The sequence below is a fragment of the Dipodomys merriami genome, unplaced genomic scaffold, assembly GCF_024711535.1.
Source record: "Dipodomys merriami isolate MVZ:Mamm:240054 unplaced genomic scaffold, mDipMer1.0.p SCAF_8, whole genome shotgun sequence".
NCBI classification, from domain to species: domain Eukaryota; kingdom Metazoa; phylum Chordata; class Mammalia; order Rodentia; family Heteromyidae; genus Dipodomys; species Dipodomys merriami.
The window spans coordinates 30498895-30521599 of record NW_027206401.1 but is presented as its reverse complement, the minus strand read 5'-3'; the positions used below and the strand labels follow the sequence as shown (position 1 = coordinate 30521599).

The 22705-nt window shown below is 43.6% G+C and overlaps 1 protein-coding gene across 1 annotated transcript; it reads left to right on the top strand.

Annotated features, from left to right (window-relative positions):
• The first annotated feature begins 521 nt into the window (after positions 1–521).
• Positions 522–7979, top strand: LOC138819521 (sodium-dependent glucose transporter 1C-like). Its single transcript, XM_070011062.1, has 4 exons — positions 522–712; positions 2964–3132; positions 4128–4244; positions 6982–7979. The coding sequence occupies exons 2-4, from the start codon at positions 3084–3086 to the stop codon at positions 7923–7925; spliced, it is 1110 nt and encodes a 369-aa protein (XP_069867163.1). The 5' UTR covers positions 522–712; positions 2964–3083; the 3' UTR covers positions 7926–7979.
• The last annotated feature ends 14726 nt before the right edge of the window (positions 7980–22705 follow it).

Below are 22705 nucleotides of genomic sequence, written 5' to 3'. Positions count from 1 at the left end.
CCAAGTTGATACTTGCTCTGTGTACATTCACCCTCCTGGTTGTGTTAGGAGGATATTAATTGAGATAGCACATGCCAGAGTTCATGAGCGAGATTCAGCAAATGTGTGGGCAGATGAACTTCAGTTGTGAAAGGCCCAACATTTGTAAGGGCAAGGCCTGCCAGCCGTCTCTGCGCCCCAGGTGACCAATTTTCATTCCTGCAGTTCTGAGTCTCAGCTCCAGCTTGGCCACTGGGCTCCGTTCCAGGGGGCCTGCATGCATCAAGCTAAGTACGATCTGGAAGAGTGTACAGCACCTGCTGGATCCAAAGTCCGACTACCAGGGCCTAGCCTGGCTCTGGGAGATCCATGGGTGTGGTAAGCGGGGGGGGGGGGGGGGGGGGCCCAAGGGGCGGCGCCTTTGGGGACAAGCAGCCTCCAGGGATAGGGCAGGGCAGGGCAGGGCAGGGTAGGACTCCGCTCCCCATATCTGACTTGATTGAAAAGATGACAGTGTCAAAGCCACTTGAGAGCCACCAAGATGGAGTTGGAACTGGAGTTCCGAGGAGCCGGGGCTGGGGCCTGGCCTACTGGGAAGTGGCTCCTGGGGACCGAGGTCCCCACGGGGAATGAGGAGCAGGAGGAGGTGGAGGTCACCAAAGGGAAAGGCCAAGCCGGAAGCCTGCTGCGCTGGTTCTCCACCGTGATCCTGTATCTGGCCTTCCTCGGGCTGGTGAGAGCTGGGGCTGCGACCTCCCGAGTGCGGGGCGTCTTGTCAGGGAATGAGAAGCTCCAGCTTGGACTCTCCTATTTCACACCTACCTACACAGTGTGATCTTGGGCACTTTGCTTTCATCGCCTGCAAAATGGGCACACTTGTAATCGTGAAGGGTGACTGTCATGTGTGAAAGTTATTTTCCTGACATTTTCCAAGTGCCTGGGTGTGTTGAGGAGATCCAAGAAGACAGGCTGGATTTGCAGATGCTTTTCTCCACACCCACCTGTCCAAGCTCGAAATGATGGCACAGAAAAGCTGCTGCTTGGGGATTTTTCTCTTCCTGGTGGCTTGACCATGTTCAGCTGAGCTTGGTAGATAGGACCCAGAGAGGCTGGGATCTGTTTCCAGATCACACAGCTGGTTAAGTGGTAGAGTCAGGAATATCTTCACCCTGCCATCACTCGATTGGAAATCACCCTGCCGATCTGCTAAGCAAAGTGCAGGAATAGAAACGTCCAACTTGATCATTTTTGACTCTGGAGTGTCTGGAGGGTGAGTCCTTCAAAGGCAATCATTTCTAATCAGTTAGCATCTTAGAGTGAACCAATTAGAACCAAGTTGCTTTAATTTATTTTGAGATAGAGTTTTGCTATGCAGATCAGGTTATCCTTGAACTGGCAATCTTCCTGCCTCTACCTCCCAAGTGTTGGCTTATACTGGGTAGGCCACATGCCACACCAGAATCTTTGGGGGGGGGGGGAAGCGATGAGAGAACTCACTGCAGATGCTTGCTGAGCCCTCTGTTTTGTTTTTTTTTGGTTTTGTTTTTGGGTCCGGTCATGGGGCCTGAACTCTGGGCCTGGGCGCTGTCCCTCAGCTCTTCAGCTCAAGTTTAGCACTCTACCACTTGAGCCACAGCGCCACTTCCGGCTTTTTTCTTTTTGCTTATGTGGTGCTGAGGAATCGAACCCAGGGCCTCTGGCATGCAAGGCAAGCGTTCTACCACTGAGCCACCTTCCCAGCCCCATTGCTGAGCCCTCTGTATACCAGGCCTTCTTGGGCCTTTGAAGACATGAAACACTTTGAGTAGAGTCAGTGCTCAGCCTCTTTGTATCTGATGCTGGGGCCTGTGTCAGTGGCTTCTTAGTCCTGGACTGCTGGTGTTTGAATAGGAAATCCACTCTTCATTTGGAACCAAACAGTGTAATCAGAATAAAAGATTTTTGAAGTATGGATAATTTAAGTTTTCTTAAAGGGTTTTGCACATTTTCTAAAACTGAACTGTAACCCTCAGTTCTTGCTAACAAATTGTGCAAACAAAATTTTGTTAATATCATTCTGCACATGTGTAAGTCCTATTTGCTGGAAAAGCCATGAAGATGGTGCTCTTTCCTGATGCCTTTGGAATGTCACTGAAGATTAAGAAATATTCAGAGTGCTTATCTTCTGTTTGTTGGACATCTGTATTTGAGAGGTAGATCCCCATATATATCAGAAATTTTCATTTTAACTTATTTTTAAATTAAATAGAGTAAGTTTATTTGAAAGTGAAAGAAATGATAGAAAGTAACTCCATTTGGAGAGGAGTCTAAAGAGGAATCCCAGAAATTTCCATTTTAATGTAAAAAAACTAGGAATAAAAATTTTGATGTTTGATAATTTCAAATTTTACCATTAATATTCCTCTGTTAGTCATGCAAATAGTAAGCATATTTTAAAAAAGAAAGGATTCTGAGAATAAATTTGTTTCATCTTTATAAGAATAAATGCAGAACAGCATTTTAAGGTATTGTTCAAAAACTAAACACAACCGCAACAGAAAACATTTTTTTTTAATTTATAATTTTAAATAAAGGAAAAAAGCCATACCTTATAATAGCTCTACAGATAATAATGTTGTGCATTTTCTTAAATTGTTTGATTTGGTAATTCTTCTCATTCCACTGTAATCATCCTCCCACTTTTTTGTTGTTGTTGGTGGTGGTCATGGGGCCTGAACTCTGGGCCTGGCTACTGTCCCTAAACTCTTCAGCTCAAGGCTAGCGCTCTACCACTTGAGCCATAATGCCACTTCTGGCTGTTTCTACTTATCTGGTGTTGAAGAATCAAACCCAGGGCCTCATGCTTGCAAGGCAAGCACTCTACCACTGAGCCACCTTCCCAGCCCCCCTTCAATTTTTTTTTTATCGTGGAAAAGGCTATTATTTAATAGCCATCATTTAATGTTCATTGTTAGCACAAAGCTTTTTGTCTTTTTCCATTTTAGGGACTGGGTGCTGGCATATTGGGACCCACATTTCAAGATCTGGCCACTAATGTGAACCGCAATATCAGCAGCCTTTCGCTAATATTTGTGAGCCGGGCCTCTGGATTTTTGTGTGGCTCCATGATTGGGGGAGTTCTTCTGGACCATGTAAATCATTTTATACTTATGGGTAAGGAAGTGCTGACTTTCACTTCTTTGAAATTGTCAGTGAGTTCACAAGCGTGTGAGAAATAACAGCCTGATGATGGTGTTTCGGGGTCCTCTAGAGAAGCTGCGTCTCCAGGGCTCCTGCTCTTGCTCAGCAGCTACAGACTGGGCCACCTGGAATCTTGATTAGCCCTCAGTGTGCTGATGGCAGTCATGAGCCTCCAACCTCCTGAGGCACCAGTCCATGTCACACACTTGTCCCAAAGCTCTGCACATCAGGTGTAGGACAGGTCTCTAGGGCCACCTGGAGCCAGATGAACTCTGGGAATGTGGCCAGGCTCTCTAGACTCTGGGTTAGCAGTGTGGGACAGAGGATGGTGATGAACTGATCCAGGCTACACATTTGTCCCTATTGCTGCCCCAGGTCAGTGATGAGCCCAGATAGCTCTGCAGCATTGGAGAGACATGGCTACGCGTTTAACATTCTGTTTTGGATTCACTAACATATTTAAAGAAAATTTGGATCAATGTGATGAAACTCTTTTGGAGGCAAGGAGAATGACTTATTGCTAATGAATAAGTAAAGAAAAAAAAATCCCTCTTCCAAAATGGGTTAAAATAATGTTTTTCCTGACCTATTCCACAAACCAACTTATTTAGCAAAGTTTTATCACAAGCTGATATATTGATTACATTGTATTATTTCCCTTTTACATTATATATATATATATATATATATTCCTTTAGATTTAATCACTGTTGTTAGATCTCATTTGCTGTGAAACTTTAAAGTTTTATTCACATTATAGCAAATTATATTTATAATCCATGAATACTATTAAGTCTTGGGTAAAATAATAACTTGTAGAAACTGCAACTCTTATCTCAAGATTACCTACCTTTCACTTGACCTTGTTTGCATCTTTGTAAAGCTTTTAGGATATGGACTTGCCTTTGACTATTGGTACAGTTTTCATAGCTAGATTCTTCTTTTTTTTTTTTAACCTTTCTGTTCAGGGATATCAATGCTGGTTACCACTGCTAGTCTTTACCTTACTCCTTTCTGCAAGACCGCAGAACTTCTGATTGGCATGATGCCTGTCTTTGGTGCTTCCATTGGCGTTCTTGATACAGGTCAGTTAGTCTTTCATTGTCTTCTTGGTGGGGAATGGGACATGGCTGGTAGGAAAAGTAGAGCAGATGAAATACTAACATCATTTGCATTGCTCGTGAAATGACGTGAACTCTGGGGACATCCTACCAAAACTACCTCCTAGCAACTACCCCTCTTGCTAGTCAAGTCACCATTTTTAACAACCTACTAGGAAGTGATCTTTGAGGGTTTTGGTTATGAGAGGTGTCGATTTACTATATCCCAACAGGGAAAAGACACCCAAACTAAAGCTAATCACAGTGCAGTTGAATGGGCTCACATTTTAGGATAGAATCTGGTAATTTTAGATCAAGAGGAAATGGCTTTGCCAGACTGCCAACAATGGACTACCACCACTGACACCAGGAACGGTGTACAGAGGTGGTATGGAAATTGTGGATGACAGCATTTTTGTCATCAGAAAGGTGAAAGGCCTTGCTCATACCCACAACGTGCTCACCCTGTTGGAGTCCTGGATAGCTATACCATTTACCTGTGGGATGGCTGTTAAAGAAAACATTTGTATTATTATTTTGTGTGCATGTGTGTGCGCGCGCACGTGGCGGGGGGGGGGGGCGGCGCACGAGTGCGCATGCGCACCAGGGCTGAGGCTTGAACTCAGGGCTTGAGCGCTGTCCCTGAGCTTTTTTAACTCAAGGCTTCATGCTCTACCACTTGAGCCACAGCTCTGTTTCTGGCTTTAAAAAAAAAAGTTAATTGGAGATAAGAGTTTCATGAACTTTGCTGCCCAGGCTGGCTTTGAACCTTCAGCCTTGGTCTCCTGAGTGGCTAGGATTACAGGCGTGAGCCACCAGTGCCCAACTGTGAAAATATTTGAATACAAAAGAGACAGCCAGATCTAAAGAAGCTAGATCTAAAATACAACTAGTTGTAATAACATATACAGGGTTCAAAGCATTTATAGACAAACAACAAACAGATCAAAGGAGAGGAGAAATACTTAGGATAGGAATCTAAAAGCTTAACTCCTCTGAACAACTAAAATACTGTTTACTAAAATGAATTCCATAGCTGGGCACCAGTGGCTCATGCCTGTAATGCTAGCTACTCAGGAGGCTGAGATCTGAGGATCACAGTTCAAAGCCAGCCTGGATAGGAAAGTCTGTGAGACTCTCATCTCCAAATAAACCACCAGAAAACTGGAAGTGGTGTTGTGGCTCAAGTGGGAGAGCACTAGCCTTTAACTGAAGAGCTGAAGGACAGCACCCAGGCCCAGAGTTCAAGCCCCACAACTCCCCCTCCCCGCCCTCCGCCCCCCCCCCAGGCACAAAGAATTCCAGGAAATAGAAACATGTTTTATTTTTAAATTTTGGAGGGACAATGGAAGAACAGTAATGGAGGGGGAAGGGTAAACAAATGTAGTCATTGTATTTAATGTACATTATGTAAAAACTCAACTATGTAACAGGTGAGGAGGGAGAAGAGGGGGAAATAAGGGAGAACAAGGAAAGGGGAGACATTGTAAAGAAGCATTATACTCGAACCTGACTGGAATTGTAACCTCTTTTGAACAATTCCTTAATAACAACTAAAAAAAAAAAAGAGAGTGCAGCCAAAGACACAGGTGGCTCTCCACCTGTCTTAGCTATTCCAGAGATTGAGATCTGCTTTGGAACCAGGCCAGGCAGACATATCTCAGAGACTTCCATCTCCAATAACAAGCAAAAAGCTGAAAGTGGGCTAGGTGCTGGTGGCTCACTCCTGTAATCCTAGCTACTCAGGAGGCTGAGATCTAAGGATTGCAATTCAAAGCCAGCCCAGGCAAGAAAGTCCATGAGACTTCTCTCCAACTAACCATCAAAAAACCTGAAATGGTGCTGTGATTCAAACTGGTAGAGTGCTAGCCTTGAGTAAAAGAGCTCAGGGACAGTGCCCAGGCCCCAAGCCCTACAACCAGAAAACAACAACAACAACAACAACAACAATAACCAACTTGGAAGTGGAGGTGTAGCTCAAGTGTAGGGTGACAGCTTTGAGTTGAAAAAGCCAAGTAAGAGCACGAGGCTTTGAATTCTAAATACAGTTGAGAAAAATAAAACAAACCAAAAAACCTAGATAGCCAAAGCCATGATGCTCTTGGCTGTCAGCTTCCAGGTATTCAGACAGTGTAGGTTTGCATTAGGAAACCTGTTCTTGTCTTGTACTTTGGACATAATGGGATTTTGGAGCATTCAGGTCTTGAATGGGTATCTTGCCTCTAATTTATACACAAGTAAATTTTCCTCAATTGGAATTGAGTACCAATTGCAAGTATGGAAGCCACAATCACAAGTATTTGGCCACAATCGGATAAAATCTTCCCTAGTCAGTGTGTGTGTGTGTGTGTGTGTGTGTGTGTGTGTTTGAGTGTGTGTGTATGAATATGTACATATGTATATATCTTTTGGAAATATATAGACATATATGTACAATATATATCTTTTGTAAATATACATAAAATGGATAAATATGTGTGTAATGTGTCTGCCCTGAGGTGGTAGTTGTTTTCAAGCATATGGAATTCCATGTATGACATTGAAACATTCTAGTAGGCTAGAATTTTTTACCTATGCAATGGACTCAGGGCCAGTCTTTGATCATTTAGAACATGGCAAAGAGATTTCCATGTAATATTGAGTCATTCTCTTTCAGATGAAACTGAACCATGTTTTTCCTGTTATCCTGAATAATTTAATTTTCTCTGTGTCTCTTTGGTAGGTGGGAACGTGCTCATCTTGGCTCTTTGGGGGGACAAGAGCCCCCCCCACATGCAGGCCTTACACTTCAGTTTTGCCCTGGGCGCCTTCCTGGCTCCCCTGCTGGCTAAACTGGCCCTGGGCCCCACAGTGTCTGCTGACAACCACACAGAGCCCGACTTTCTCTCTGCAGCCCTCAATGCCTCTTCTGAAGCCGCCTCAGACCCTCTACTCGCAGCTCCCCATGACATGAACTTACTGTGGGCTTATGCTTCCATAGGCACTTACATTCTCATAGTTTCTCTCCTTTTCTTTGCTCTGTTCTGCATGAAAAGCTCAAGGCAGGGAAAATCAAAAGCATCTGCTCAACAATCTCGAAGAGCTCAATACCACAAGGCCCTTCTCTGTCTGCTTTTTCTGTTCTTTTTCTTCTACGTGGGGGCTGAGGTGACATATGGCTCTTATATTTTCTCCTTTGCCACCACCCATGTTGGCATGGACGAGAGAGAGGCAGCTGGCTTGAACTCCATCTTCTGGGGGACCTTCGCAGCCTGCAGGGGCCTGGCGATCTTCTTTGCCGCGTGTTTACGCCCTGCCACCATGATTGTGTTGAGCAACGTTGGCAGCCTGGCCTCCTGTTTGTTTCTGGTGCTTTTTGACAGCAGCCCCCTTTGTCTCTGGATAGCAACCTCCGTGTATGGGGCCTCCATGGCCACCACGTTTCCCAGCGGTGTTTCTTGGATTGAACAGTACACCACCATCAGTGGCAAATCTGCTGCATTTTTTGTGATTGGTGCTTCTTTGGGAGATATGGCTATTCCTGCAGTAATTGGAGTTCTTCAAGGGCAATACCCAGATTTACCAGTACTCATGTATACCTGCTTGGGGTCAGCGATCTTCACTGCTATTTTATTTCCTGTGATGTATAAAGTAGCAACTTGGCCTCTGAATCACCAGAGAAAATAAAACAGAAAGAACAAAGAACAGAAAGCTTTGCTACCTACTTTTGGGCAATGAAAAATAAAAGACTGGGCTTGGTGCAGAAAATGAACTGAATCATATTTTAAAATGGCTGAAATGAATGGAACAATGTCTTTATGTAATAGATAACATATAGAAACATTTTGATGGAGGCCATGGTTGAAATTTCCAACCAATTCCTCTCCAGTGCATTGATGGTTAAAGTCCATCTTAGTTAATGCTGGAGATTCTGCCATGCAGCTGCAGGACAAAAGGGACCAACATAACATTCAGAACAGACGGATAATTCTTGGCTTCTTTGAGAAAGAAACACCACTTCTGAAGAGAACAGAGCACAGCATGGGCAGATTTTCAGCATGCTTGGGGATCAGAATTTCTAGGTCTACTTTGAATTCATGCTAAAATGGTTTGAAATGCTCTATGAGTCCCAGAGTCTTTCCTAACCTACCATATTTACATGCAGTAGGATCTTGTTGAGACTTGTGTTTAGCATGAGGCTGGGTAGGTCTGTTAGCATGCCCTCATCTCAGATCCTCAGCCCCTCCCACAAAACCAGTTGATATGGCCAGGCCTAACTGCAGCTGGCCTTCAGACCTACCCATTCCTCCCACTCCACATCCTGTCTGTACATTTGAACAAAGGACAGGCACCATTTCTCCCTCCCAAGGTGGCTTTGTCAACCTCAGCTGGCAATACATTGCTTTTCCTGTCCATGACTCTGTCCATGTGGTCTGTGTGGTCTTCTGGGATGGATGATTTCAAAGTAATCTTGTATGGTCTCCAGAATTTAGATCATTGAATGAAAGCATTCATGTTTGAGAAACTGGGTGGCTATATTGGAAGAGAACCACAAAGCAGTGAAATAGATTTTCTAAATACATGATCAGGCACCTTTGTTCAGCCAGCGAACTGAGGAGAGCAGTTTCATGAAAAACTTTCCTTGGAAGGGAACCAAAATTTGTAATTGCTTTGCCTTCACAAAGTAAAGCAAAGTTTGATTAAATGCTAAGGGGCCATATGGATTCTTAGTTTTATAAAAATGATTAGCAAGCTGGGTGCTGGTGACTCATGCTTGTAATCCTAGCTATGCAGGAGGCTGACATCTGAGGACTGCAGTTCAAAGCCAGCCTAGGCAGAAAAGTCCATGAGATGCCTGACTCCAGTTAATCACCAGGAAACCTGAATGGCACTGTGGCCCAAAGTGGTAGAGCTCTAACTAGTCCTGAGCAAAAGGGCTCAGGGATAGCACTCAGGCCCTGAGTTTAAGCCCCACAACCCCAAACAAACTAACAAGAAAACCAAAACTCTTAGCAGGGTCTAAGAGACCACTTTTAAGATGGGACTCTTGTCTTTGGTTCTACACTGAGTCACTTAACAGGTTCTATTTCACTCATGTCCTGAGCTTTGATTTTGTGAGTTAAAATGAAATGACTTCCCAATTGATAAAGCTATATAGGTTTTAATGTTTGTTGCAGATGTCTTCCAGAACAATCTCTTCTCTATTTTAAACAGGTTCACAAATATACTACTGAGTTAGAAATATATTACAATTTAAAATATTTAATGCTTATACTTACCTGGAGTAAGTATCTCTAGAATACAGTTTTACTGAGGCATTTTCTTTCTGCTTCTGTTCTCTTTTGAGACAGGGTGTTACTATGTAGCCTAGCCCTTAAAGTCGGTCCTCCTAACTTAGTCTCCAACTTGTTGGGATTTCTGGTGGATGCCAACACATCAGGCGAGTGCCATGTTTGTTCCATCCATAGATACAAAAATTCCTATAATTTTTACAGACCTGAAACAAGATATTTCTTACAATTAATGATCATTTAACACTTTTGATAACTTTTATAATTTTTTCCATGCAAAGATAAATATTGCATTTTATTTTATTTGCTGATTATGGAGTTTGAAGTCTGGGCCTGGGTGCTGGTCTCTGAGCTCTTTTGTTCAAGGCTACTGCTCTACCACTTTGAGCCACCTTACCATTTCCAGTTTTATGGTGGCTAATTGGAGATAAGAGTTCATGGACTTTCCTGCCCTGGCTGGCTTTGAACCGCGATCCTCAGATCTCAGCCTCCTGAGTAGCTAGGATTACAGGCGTGAGCCACCAGTGCCCAGCCCTAATGTTGCATTTTATAATCAATGAAATATAGTGGAAATCAAGCCTGTACTTCCCTGTTATGGTTGATTTCTTCACTGAAATTATTGAAATATAATAATTCATTATGGAAATTATACTATTATAATAGGTATTAAACTATATTACACTATGTATACATTATATATAATAATTAGTGAAAACTAGTTAAATTAGTGAAATATAATAATTCATTATAGAGAGTCTACTATTTTTACAAACAATTTTCAGGTAAAAGTTACTAATTTTTCTAGGAAGGATTCATTATGTTTTCCAGGCTGGCTTCAAATCCATAGTGATCCACTTTCTTTAGCATTCTTTATATATAAGACTCCATGCCAATACCACCACACCAGATGGAAAAGATATTTCCAAAAGATAGTTCCTCCAGTTATGTTCAAATTTGGTGTTTGGAGACACTGTGGTCTAATTTTAGAGGCAATTAGAGTTGCTACATTAATAGCAGAACTGTAGTAACTGTAGTTGGGTCTTTTGAGGTTCTTGGAATTCAGTAACAGGCTGGGTGCCAGATTTGTTTCAAGATTTGATCCTTCCTGTGACTGAGTGCCAATCACATTAAAAGCACTTTGAAACCGGGCTAACTTTCCACACTGGAATGCCTGTGTCAGTCATTTAGGCTCTTCTTTCTTGAATTTGAAATACCAGAGACATCAAAATCTAGAGAAGAAAGTGGCCTCCAGGCCACTTTCTGGGCCTCCACCTGGAGGCCTAGAAGTAAGAGATGAGTAAGAATGTTTCATATGACTGAACTGTTGTGGCCATCCTTAGATGAATGATCAGAACTGATGACAGATTTATTTCTTTCTAAGTTTTGTGCTGAATGACAATTGATTTCTACCAGCTTGCATTTTTTTCTTATCTAATTCCTGTAAACTTGCTTGCTGGAAAAAAATTTGCCTTAGTTCCCCTTAAGTAAAACACAGCACCTTTCTTTCCTCCCCCTCCCCCTCCTCCTCCTCCTCCTCCTCCTCCTCCTCCTCTTCCTCCTCCTCCTCCTCCTCCTCCTCCTCCTCCTCCTCCTCCTCCTCCTCCTCCTCCTTCTCCTCCTCCTCCTCCTCCTCCTCCTTCTCCTTCTCCTCCTCCTCCTCCTCCCCCTCCTCCTCCTTTCTTCTTTGTGCTGGTCCTGGGGTTTGAACTCCAGGTCTTGGCACTGTCCCCGAGCTTTACTGCTCAAGGCTAGAGCTCTACCACATTGAGTGAGCTCCATGTTCAGTTTTCTGGTGGTTAATCAGAGATAAGAGTCTCATGGACATTCTTACTTGGCTGGTGAGATCCTCAGATCTCACCCTCCTGAGTAGCTAGGATTACAGGTATGAGCTACCAGAGCCTGTTGCACAGCATCTTTCTTGGCCACTAAAATTCACTTCATATGACAGCCACCTACTGGTTCAGGTGAGAAACCTATTGACTTCAGAAAGGGCTGGGGGAGAATTGTCATTAAAGTCTGTGCTCTTTTTATACCTTTCCTCTACCTAGAGATTGCACACTACCTCTGCTTCATTTACTCCCTTCCTTCAGACATTGGGCCTAGGCAATAGCAGCAACTTGACCACTTGGAAGTTAATAAATGAGATTCTACCATCAGCATCTGCTTCGAGGGAATGGGAAGAGAGTCAGGGAGAATAGCATGGTGCTAAACACATGGTATGCCCTAAGAAATCCACATGGGAAAATTCTCAGATTCCACAAACTACTATGTAAGTGGCCATTACATCATGTTTGTAATAAACTTCTGGATGATGCAGTGTTGCTGGTCCATAGGCCACATTTTGGCTAGGGAGTCCACTTTTGGAGACCGTAGGATATTTTGTGAGTGATGCAAAATACTTCACTATGCATGGGAGTTCTCTTTTAACATTTTAAAATCTGACTCTAGCCAAATGAATTCCAGGAAATGAAAAAAATCTGACTCTATTATGTCGTTGGGCATCTGTAGTCCTTATGAAATTTCTTTAAACATACACATACATGAACATGCATGTGCACACATGCTCACACATACTCTATACAAAATACCATGAAGAAAGTGCTGCTGTGGCTCAAATGGTAGAGCGCTCTCTTGAGCTGAAGAGTGTGGGGATAGTACCCAAGCTCAGAGTTCAAGCCCCACGACCAACCAAAAAAAAATACCATGAAGAAACATGCTTCATGGATATACAATAGTTATCTTTGTCTTCTCTAATTGTCCAACTCACTCAATGTGTCCTCTTTGGCAGTTTCTTGGAGGAGCCAAGCAGATGCTGCTGAAAAAAATCTGAGCGTTCCTTCCTCTGTTTTCTGCAATAGAATTTTCTGGAATGATGGATATATTCTATGTCTGTACTATCTAGTAGTGCTGCTAGCCACATTTAGGGTGAGAGTGGTCCAATGCATTTGAAAATAGATTTCGAAAGTAGTATCAGCCAGACACTGATGGTTCATGCTTGTAATCCTAGCTACTCCAGGAGTGTGAGATCTGAGGATTATGATCAAAGCCAGACCAGGCAGAAAGTCCATGAGACTCTTAAACTCCAATTAAGCACCACAAAACTAGAAAAGTGGCTCAAACTGGTAGAGCATTAGCCTTGAACAAAAGAGCTCAGGGACAGCACCCAAGTTCAAACCCCATGACCACCACCACCACCACCAACAACAACAACAACAACAAAAAGTAGTATCTTCCTTCCAAGTGTTTGCTATCTTACCAAGAAGGTAGGCAGATCATTCTTAGATGAGGTCTTATACATTCCAGTGATAATATCCTGTTTCAAATAAGATCTCTGTGTTTAAGCACTAGAACTAGTTTGTACCTGTGATATCTCACCCCAGTTTTCAAAAGTGTCTTTAAATAGTGTGTGAAAATCAAGCATTTCTCTCCACTTGGCATAAAAAAGAAATATTTGTTTCTAAAACAAAACAGATCTCACTTGGATGAGGTCTTAAACACAGATTACTTACAAGTAAGATATCCAACTCTTGCTTAACTACAGATCAGTAACTGGAAGCAGCCATGACAAAACTAGAAGGTAGATATTCAATATAACTTTTCTTTGAGCTCATTACCTCATAATATGAGTGCCACTGAGGTAAATATAATGGACAAATAGACTTCCTTGAGCTTAAAGTAGTATAAGTTTTTCTAATATGTGTGTTCTACTTCCAAAAGCTGGATAAAATAGGACTAACCAAAATTATAAAGACAAATAATGAAAAAGGCCCAACTTTTTGCTGAAATGGGGGTGGGAGGAGTCTTGTTAACTTTTTGCCTGAGCTGGCCTCCAATCAAAATCCTTGTGGCTCTACTTCTGTAGTAAATGAGATCACAGGTATAAGCTACTCTGACCAGCCAGTGGCAGTGCTTTCTGTCATACTTTCTATGCAGTCCCAGTAAAGTAGATGAGCTCACAGTTGCTTGAGGTTTGTATTTGCAAATTGTTTGGTGTCAGACATCTATTGTAATTTTGTAAATATATGTAGTACAGTGCATATGAAGTTAAACGAGATAAAATCTGCTGGAGAAGACTCCAGAAAAGGAGATGGACACCAACATAGGTTGTACAACTTTATGGCTGATCTGGACCTTAAGTTTCAGCACCAAGCCCCTGGGGTGAGCAGATTCTTGGCTCTCAGGTCAGTCTCTTATCACTTATAGAAACTCTACCCTTACAGGACAGCTGTTCTCAGTCCACACACAGCCCTGGAGTTTTTACTTTGTTGAAGAATGGCTCAGATTAATCCTTTTTTTCTAGGAAAGTTGATTTGCAAAGACAGCCAGAAAAGGCTTGGCTTGCTGAGTAAAATGTATAAGTATTAAAAACACACACACACACACAAGATTACTGTTTGTTTTATTGTGCTCATGAGGAAAACCAGCAACTGCCTCCAGGAGAGCAAGAATCATGTACAGAACTACTCTTGGCAAAGAGTTCTGTTTATGGGAAGCTCTCACCATTTTATTGTTTTTCTTCTTCTTCTTAGATTACAATTCTGAGAACCAGTGGGGAGGGAAGGCCCGCACCATGTTGACGTCACAACCCCATGGGCCCTGCTGCTGGAGGGGGCAGGAAGTCCTGCCCGCACTGATGTCACCATCGCATCCCCCAACTAGCAGGGCAAGGTGTCAAAGGGAGACAGGCAGTGGGCAGCTTGGGGATGGGACACCGGATATAGATAGGCTGGGGGTTATGAGGAAAGGGAGGAAGAGAGAGGAATATTCAGAGAAGGAAGCAGCAAGAGGCGCCTCCTGGAGTGGATCAGAGAGTCCCTCAAGACGCACACTAGCCTGCAGAGAGGCCTATGAGAGGCATGTGAGGTGTATGGAGAGGCCTACAAGGCCTGCCCACAGGCCTGTGGAGGGGTCCTTGAGAGACCCAGGGAGAGGTACTCACCTCTGCGGAGAGGCCTGTGGTGGGGCCTGTGAGGGGCCTGTGAGAGGCACATGAGGCCTACAGAGAGGCCGTTGAGATTTGGAGAGGCCTGTGGAGAGTCCTGAGAGAGGCCTATGAGAGGAGAATGCCCAGAGGCCTGCAGAGAGGACTGTGGACAGACCTGCAGAGAGTGGACAGGCTTGTGGCCCATAATGGAGAGGCCTACAGAGAGGCTGCAGAGAGGTGAGACCTGTGTAAAGGATGAAGGAAGGAAAGAAATGAAAAAACTCACCCCCTTGGAGGATGCAGCTGCTCCTGGTTCCAAGGTATCTCAGGACAGGGTAGTTGCAGACTGACTAATAAAACTCCTTTGTCACCTTTAACCATGCCTCTGTAGATTTTCTCACTCCCAGATCATTACATTTGGAGGCCCCAGTGAGATAATCCATCTGGTGGGGATTGGGCCTTGGCCCCCAGGAAACCCCCTCATAGGTGAGTGTCTTGGCCCTCAGGGGAGAGAGACTCCCTCGAGTGTCTGTTTCCTAAGGACCAATGTGGACAGAAATCATTTGGAAACCCTCTGGGAGTGACTCTGGGTAGGCTTGAATCTGGGGAGACTCAGTGGAAGGCTGGAAATAGGGTTACTTCCTGAGTCAGAGGCTGGGACGAGGCCATTGCCCATGCCTCCTGGGGGGTTCCTTGAAAAGCCATCTGGGACCTCCTGGAGAGGTCATCTGGGACATGTGGGTTAAGTATCTGTGGCTACTTGTCTATATTTATTTTTTACTAGTTCTGTTTGTGTCCTGTATACTCCTCCACTTTTCTCGGATGGAACAAGGAACCTTTGTGTGTTCATGCCTGGAACGTATGATTAGTAACTTTTTTCTTTTAAACCAAAGGCTTACCAACTTGTATATTCCTGTAGTCCTTATCATCTTAAGACTCTCTGTGAATTAGAGTGGCCTTCTTTTGATGTTGGATGGCCATCTGAAGGAACTTTTGACCTCCCCACACCATACAGGGCTCAGTGAGTCATCTTTGGAAATCCTGGACATCCTGATCAGGTTCCCTATATTATGCTGTGGATTGACTTGATAACTAACAAGCCTCCTTGGCTTAAAAAGTTTTTAAAACAATGTCAGGTACCAACCTCTGAGGGAGACTGTGGACAAAGACTCTAGTGTGTGGTTTCCTTTACAACTAGAGATCTGTATAACTGGAACAAAATCTCTCCTTTTCTGAACAACTCTAGGAGCTCAGGTCATTATTGGAGACAGTATTTTTCACATTCCAGCCCACCTGGGATGATGGGCGGCAACTTCTACAGGTCTTTTTTATCTCAGAATTAAGACAGTTCATCTGGTGTGGTACCTTGGCAGTCCTTGGACCAGATGCTTTCCCTACTGATGACCCAGTCCATTTGGAGCGAGTCTTTCCCCAACTCACCCAAGCTGGGACTATAACAGCAATCGAGGTAAGGAGACACTTACCAATTATTGCCAGACTCAGTTACCAGGGTATGGGCAGCAGCTAGGAAGTTCTTTGAGACTGGAATGGTTCTTGGAGGCCTATAGGACCTATATGTCTATAGATCCTGAGGCCCCAGAGAAAGAGCCCTAAATATGCCTTCATTACCCAGTTGGCCCTAGATATTAGAAAAAGGCTTCAAAGATTAGAAGGTTTTGAGGGAAAGGTGTAATCTGAGCTGGTAGAAAAAGCGTTAAAAGGAAATTTGAGTCTTAGTAGTAGCACTAGGCAAGGATCAAGAAATAGCATAACTCATTTGCAAATGGCATTAGTGAAGCTTTAGGACAAGACCAATGTGCTTATTGCAAGTCAAATGGGCATTGGGAAAAGGAATGTCCAAGGAGGAGAAAGATAGAAAATGACAGGTTGAGTAAGCATGCTAGCTGCCTGGAAACTGTGTTCATATCTCCTGAGAAAAATGAAAAAGGAGCTTGAGGCTCTGAAATCCAACCTTATTGAATTTAAAAATCAGCTCTCTGAATTTAACAAAAAATGACAAAGACCAAGAAAAAATTTGCACACTTCTGTCTAAAAACACTGGCTTGAAAAGGACTCTGAATCTCCAGTATGTGCTAGTCAAAGCCTATGAAGAAGTTGAAAGTGCATTGAACAGCATGCTGGAGAAAACTAAGAGAAAATTATAGGATGTGAAGAATCCTCTTCCCCTTCACTCTCCTCTGAGCAGGATGTACCCCTTAGGTTAGAAGATTCGCTCCCTTTGAAATAATGTATGGCAGACCACCTCCTTTGGTTCCTGAACTTGGAGAAGCTATATTAACAGACATGTCTAGCCACAATCTTGTACAATCACTGCAGGCTTTGCAACATATTCTTTTATGTGCCTAGCCTTTGGTGGCCAATGCCTACTAGCCTCCTGAGAAAAGCCCCATCTATTCTTTCTCACGTGGACAGCTGGTGCGGGTAAAAAGGCATCATGCTCCTGAATTGGAGCCCAAGTGGCAAGGGCCTTACTCGGTCATGCTAACTATACCACTGGCTATTAAAGTTTCAGGAAAACAGCATTGGATCCATCACTCTCAAGTGAAACTGGCAGTGGAACAATATCCAGAGATGGCTGAAAGATGGACTATTCAGAGATATTATTCAGAGTTATTATTCAGAGATACTATTAAGACCTACCGAGTCTTAATGTGTTTAACAGGGACATGATTCTTTGCTATGATTATACCTCCTTGTTCTTAATGTGTTACTATGGGGAGAACTTTTCTGCCCACACCTTTGTACAGGCGGCCTGCTATTATCTGTTGGATTTTCCATACTCTAAAGCCTGTTTGATGAGGGGCTAGGGGGAATGTAGGATTCTGGCCAAAAAGAGGAGGTAAAAATCAATGATTTGATTGGAGATAAAAACTAGTAGGGAATGTGAGAGCCAGCCGGAAGGCCCGCTCCATGCTGATGTCATTGCCCCCGTGTGCCCAGCTGCTGGAGGGGGCGGGAAGTCCTGTCCCATGCTGATGTCACCACCCACACACTGACTTGGGGGAGCAGGGCATCAAAGGGGGTCAGGCAGTGGGTGGCTTGAGGGGAGGGCCACTGGATATAGATAGGCAGGGGGTTCTGAGGAGAGGGAGGTAAGAGGGACTTGATCAAGGTGGGCGACACAACCCCCTCACTGAACATCGACCCACTGCAATCAGGCTTCAGCCCCCACCCATCTATAGAACCCCCGTAACTCCAGTGAAACTGGCCATTATGGGGTCATTTTTGTATCAATAATTAGAGTGACCTCCACATGGCAGGCCTTATATTTGGCTAATGGTATTCTTGGTGAGCTATTTTAAGAGCAAATAAGACATAATGTCTGACCTCATGATCTTAACATAACGATAACTCAGAACACAGTAGCCATCCAAAGGGGCCCAGTTTACCTGAGCAAGCACAGTAAGAAGTCTCTCTCTCTCTCTCTCACCGTACTCTAGGACTTGAACTCACAACTTCATAGGTGTTTATTATTTTTGTTAAATGCTCTACTACTTTATTCATACCTCCAGCTCTTTTTGCTTTCTTGTGTGTTGTCTAGGACTAGTCTCAGATGGTGATTGTCCTATATAGTGTCCTCCACAGCTCTTCCATGCCTGGCCCAGGAAGCCTCCCTTTTAACCCCCTCAGAAAGTAACTTTTTCTTCTTGTTTACACTTTTTCAGGCTTTTCTGCATATACACCTAAGTGCTTCTGCTCACCTCACCCAAATACTCGTCTCACAGAGTGAGCCGGTGTCTAATCCTCGAATCCTTATTAAAAATTGATTCGGTCTTCAGCCTAAATTTGTCATTTAGCCTTTTGACAAGGACAGGCTCATATTTCAAAATATCTACAGAAGTAATATCAGAAGTTGGTAGTAAAGTGAGTAGCTGACAGGAAGAACCATCAAGGCAGGGCTTCAGAGCTCCACACAGATGAGCTGGTGGTTCATGGCTGTAGCCTGGGCTAGTGAGAGCTGGTTTTGGTTTGTTACAATAGAATTATTGTAGTCAAACCCAATTGCTTTTATGGCATTGCAAGTTCTTTACCCTGAGGGCCTACCCATCCTCTCCCATATCATATTCCATTTTCTTTCATATGCATTTTATTTCAACCACTTCAAACTTTTCTCAAAGACACTTTCCTAGGTTACTTTTTCATGTCTGTGACAAAAATATCTGAGATAATGAAACTTACCAGAGGAAACATTTATTTTGTTCATAATTTCAGAAGTTCTTGTCCATGTTGTGAGGTCCCATAGGTCAGCAGACTCCATTCCTGGTGGTGGGACCATGCTACTCACTGTAAGGTGAAAGAAAGCAAAGATATTGACTACTGGTTTCAAGGAAGCAAAAAGAATCCATTTTATAACATCTTCTACCAAGTTAATTAAACTATGAGCCCATAAATTGTGATTCTATTTGCAAAGTCAGAATCTTTATGAGTCTAGTACCTTCCAGAGGCCTTACTTCTGAACACTGCTGTACTGAAGACAAAGCCTTTAACACATAAGCTTTGCGGGGAGACATTGAACATCCAAACCATAACATCCCAGCCACAGATCCCTAGGGTTCATGGCTAGCTCATAATACATGATGCGTTCAGTCCATCTCTAAGAGTTTCGAAGTCTTCACAGCTCCAGTTACTCAAAAGTCCAAGTTCAAAGTCTACTGTGAGATTGAAAACAAATTGTTTGCTGTTAGCCCCTATTTAAAAAAATTACATGCTTCCAAGAGACAATGGTATGAGCCAAACATGCTCATTTCCAAAGGGTGGAGAAGATAGTAAGTGAAACCAGGCTCATCAAGGTTAGCATTAAACACTGTAGCTCTGGATCTGGTTTTCTAGGTTCCACAAGTTTGGGGGCAGCCAAACCATGATGCCCTTATCAGATACAGCCCATGGGGCTTGTCTTGGGCTGGGAAAGGAACCTTGACCCGCTCCCCTGCTGTCTAGTCTCCTAGATTTTCCTTTGTAATCTCAGTGGAAGGCTCATGGCCCCCATAACTTTGTATTCTTCATGCCTACAAATCCATCACCATGGGAATCATACCAATGGCTAGCAAACAAAAGGGTGGGGGTGGAATGATGGGGATGAAAGGGGATTTCCTGCGCAGTCCTGTGTGAGCAGACTGCAAGGAATTCACACTTTTACACTCTTGAGAGTATAGTGGCTCTTGCCATTTCCTGAGATACCCTCAAAGCATCTGTGCTATTATTCTTGGGCAAAGGACTTCGCTTCCTCTAAAGGGTCCAAGACTCTTTAACAACCTCATCCTCCTCAGCTGAAACTTAAAGCTGACTCTTTTTCTTGTCAAACTGGAAGCTTCTCAAGTGTGCTCATTTTGTTCCCAATTCTCACTGTAAATATAACTAAAAGCAGCCAGCAACACACAACATGCCTCTGTCTAAATGCTGTGTTATGAAATTTCCCCCACCAGATAGTCTCTCACCTTTAAGCAGCCTCCTACAAAGTATCAGAGCATGGACAAAATGTAGACATGCTCTTTGCCAGAATGCGATATGAATGCTCCCCAGTGAAATTCCCAGCCCTGCCCTCATTTCCATCTCGAACCTCATCTGCAGAGCCTTTACCTTCCACATTCCTGTAAGCATTCTGGTCTTCTGAGGTCCCATCAGAACCAGCTGATAAGCTCTATTTACAATATTACAGGGCTTCCGTAGCCCACAGCTTTCAAATTTTCCAAATTCCCTCTGCATACCAATTTCAAAGGCTTCTGAGCCACATATTCAGATATTGTCACAGCTAAACATATGATACAACTGTTAGGAGGTGGCTTTATTTTGACTCACAATTGCAGAGGTTTTAGTCCCCGGTTGCTTGGCTCCATTGTTCCCTGCACCCCTGTCCCCCCATACACACACGCACACCACATCATCATCATCATCATCATCATCATCATCATCATCATCATCATCATCATCATCATCATCATGGCAGGGTGCATAAGAGCTGCTCACTTCATGGTAGCAGGGGAAGCTAGGAAGGAACTTGTTTTTCTAACTGAATGGATCCGTCGCATCCATCCCAGGGGACCACGCAGAGGCAGGCAGGCACAGGAGAAAGATTATTACAAGATGTATTATTAGAGGAGCCATATCCCCCCTCCCCCCCCACCCCGAGAGAGCACATGGCGGCCTCCACTGTCTAGGTAGCAGCAGGGTCTGGGGGTAGGAAGTGAGGTAGATGGGAGCTCAGGTGGGTCTGGGTGAAGAGAGGGAGGGAGCCCTGGAAACTCCAGGGCTGGGAGAAGCTCCTGGCTTGCGTGGAGCTGAGGACCAAAGGTGGGCATAATGCTTACACTAACAAAGCTTCTCACTGAACCCCACTAGCCTATGAATCCCTAAGTGGATTTATCCATTCATAGTCATAGCCTATATTATCCAATCACTTCTCAAAGGCGCCACCTCTGTACATTGCTGTATTCTGCTTCAACACCATGAGCTTCAGAGGGACATTTAACATCCATAGCACTTTCCCATAGGTTCTTACATTGTACAATTGTTATGCTATGTAACAATACATTTCATAACAGTTTCCCATACTTATATATACTTTATGAAGGTAAGAACTATCTCTCATCTGTGTGCACTGTTTTCTGGACAGTTGGCATAGCCTAACACTCCATATTCTTTGATCTCTCTGTACATTTGCATTAACAGTTGTTTTTCACTTCAGATCCTCAGCAGTACAAAAAATAACACATTTACAAATATTATTTCAACTAAAATTAAAGATCTCATAGTACTAACTTCTGAGGATCCTGCCTCTAATTTTTAAGGTTTTGTTTGTTGTCTGTAACATCTTAGTGAGACCTCTCTAAAATTTTGAGACACAAACACTTTGGAAATCAGCATAATAATCTTATAATAGTTTAAGCAGGCAAGGAGGGCAAGAACTAAGGTAATTGGAATTGACAATTGGAAGCAGATATGGATAAAGCTGGAGTGCTGAAATATTTACACTAAGTTTTCTTTTTCTTTTTCCTTTTTCTGTTGGTTATTTTGTTGTTGTTGTTGTTGGACTCAGGGCCTGGGGTACTGTCCCTGAGCTCTTTTGTTCAAGGCTAAGCATTCTACCACTTTGAGTCTCAACACTTCTTCTGGTTTTCTGATGGTTAATTGGAGATAAGAGTTTCACGGACTTTCTGCCCAGGCTGGGTTTGAACTGTGATCCTCAGATCTCAGCCACCTGAGAAGCTAGGATTATAAGTGTGAGCCAGTGCCAGGATTATACTAAATTTCTGGCAGCCAGTGTGTGTGTGTGTGTGTGTGTGTGTGTGTGTGTGTGTGTGTGTGTGTGTGTGTGTGTGTGTGTGTGTGTGTGTGTGTGTGTGTGTGTGTGTGTGTAAGATAGAGCAGGGGGGATGGTGGAAATGCTATCAAGAGCTAGCTCAGTGCTCAATCAAATAAGAAAGTTATTTCAATAGAAAAAAGGAACATTTTCATCTCCTATTGAGATTTTTTCCATGTGGTAAAAGAGCAAAGGGAAACAAACTAAGGTTTCATAAAAATGTAGTCTTTCTCACCCTGCACAACTACTCTCAGTAATCCAGAAAATCTATGGCTTAATCTATTTCTGCACAAACATTCTATTATCTGAGTTCAGGCCAGTGAGGGCTTGTAACCCAGATTCTTTTCTCGAGCTAAAGTTACAGTGTTATGGAAGGCCAGTGATTCGCGGACTGATCTTGGCGAGTTGTTACTTTCTATGTTTCATCTTCCTAACTGTAAGCAGAGCACAGAACTATGGTGGAAGGCAGTATCTCTGTGAAAATTGAGATATTACACTTAGGAGCTCACAATGCAATTAAATAACTGGAGACATTTCATACGCAAAGAAAGTTTTTAAACATTTTATTTCTAAAATTAAGTCTCTTGAGATCCCTTCCCCCCTGCCCCCTCGCCGCAGCAAACCCGGGCGAGGCGAGGTCTCATCTCGCAGTTTCAGGCCCAAGTGTCCTTACAGCTTCTGAGCTGCATCCGACCCTGAGATTCCGCTCTGTTCCAAGGGTGCAGCTCCAGGTCTGTCCGCCAAGGGGCGCCGTCCGCAGGCTCCCAGAACTCTGCTTAGAGTAAATACCCTGCAAAGGCAAAGTTCTAGTCATTCAGAGAACCGCGTCAACTTCCGGTTTGAGGATCACACCTGGTTGGCCAATGCACTTCTCCTTCCCTCCACCCCCAAAGTGTGCGCGCAGGCGCCCTGCAGCGCGGAGGGCCGGGCCCGG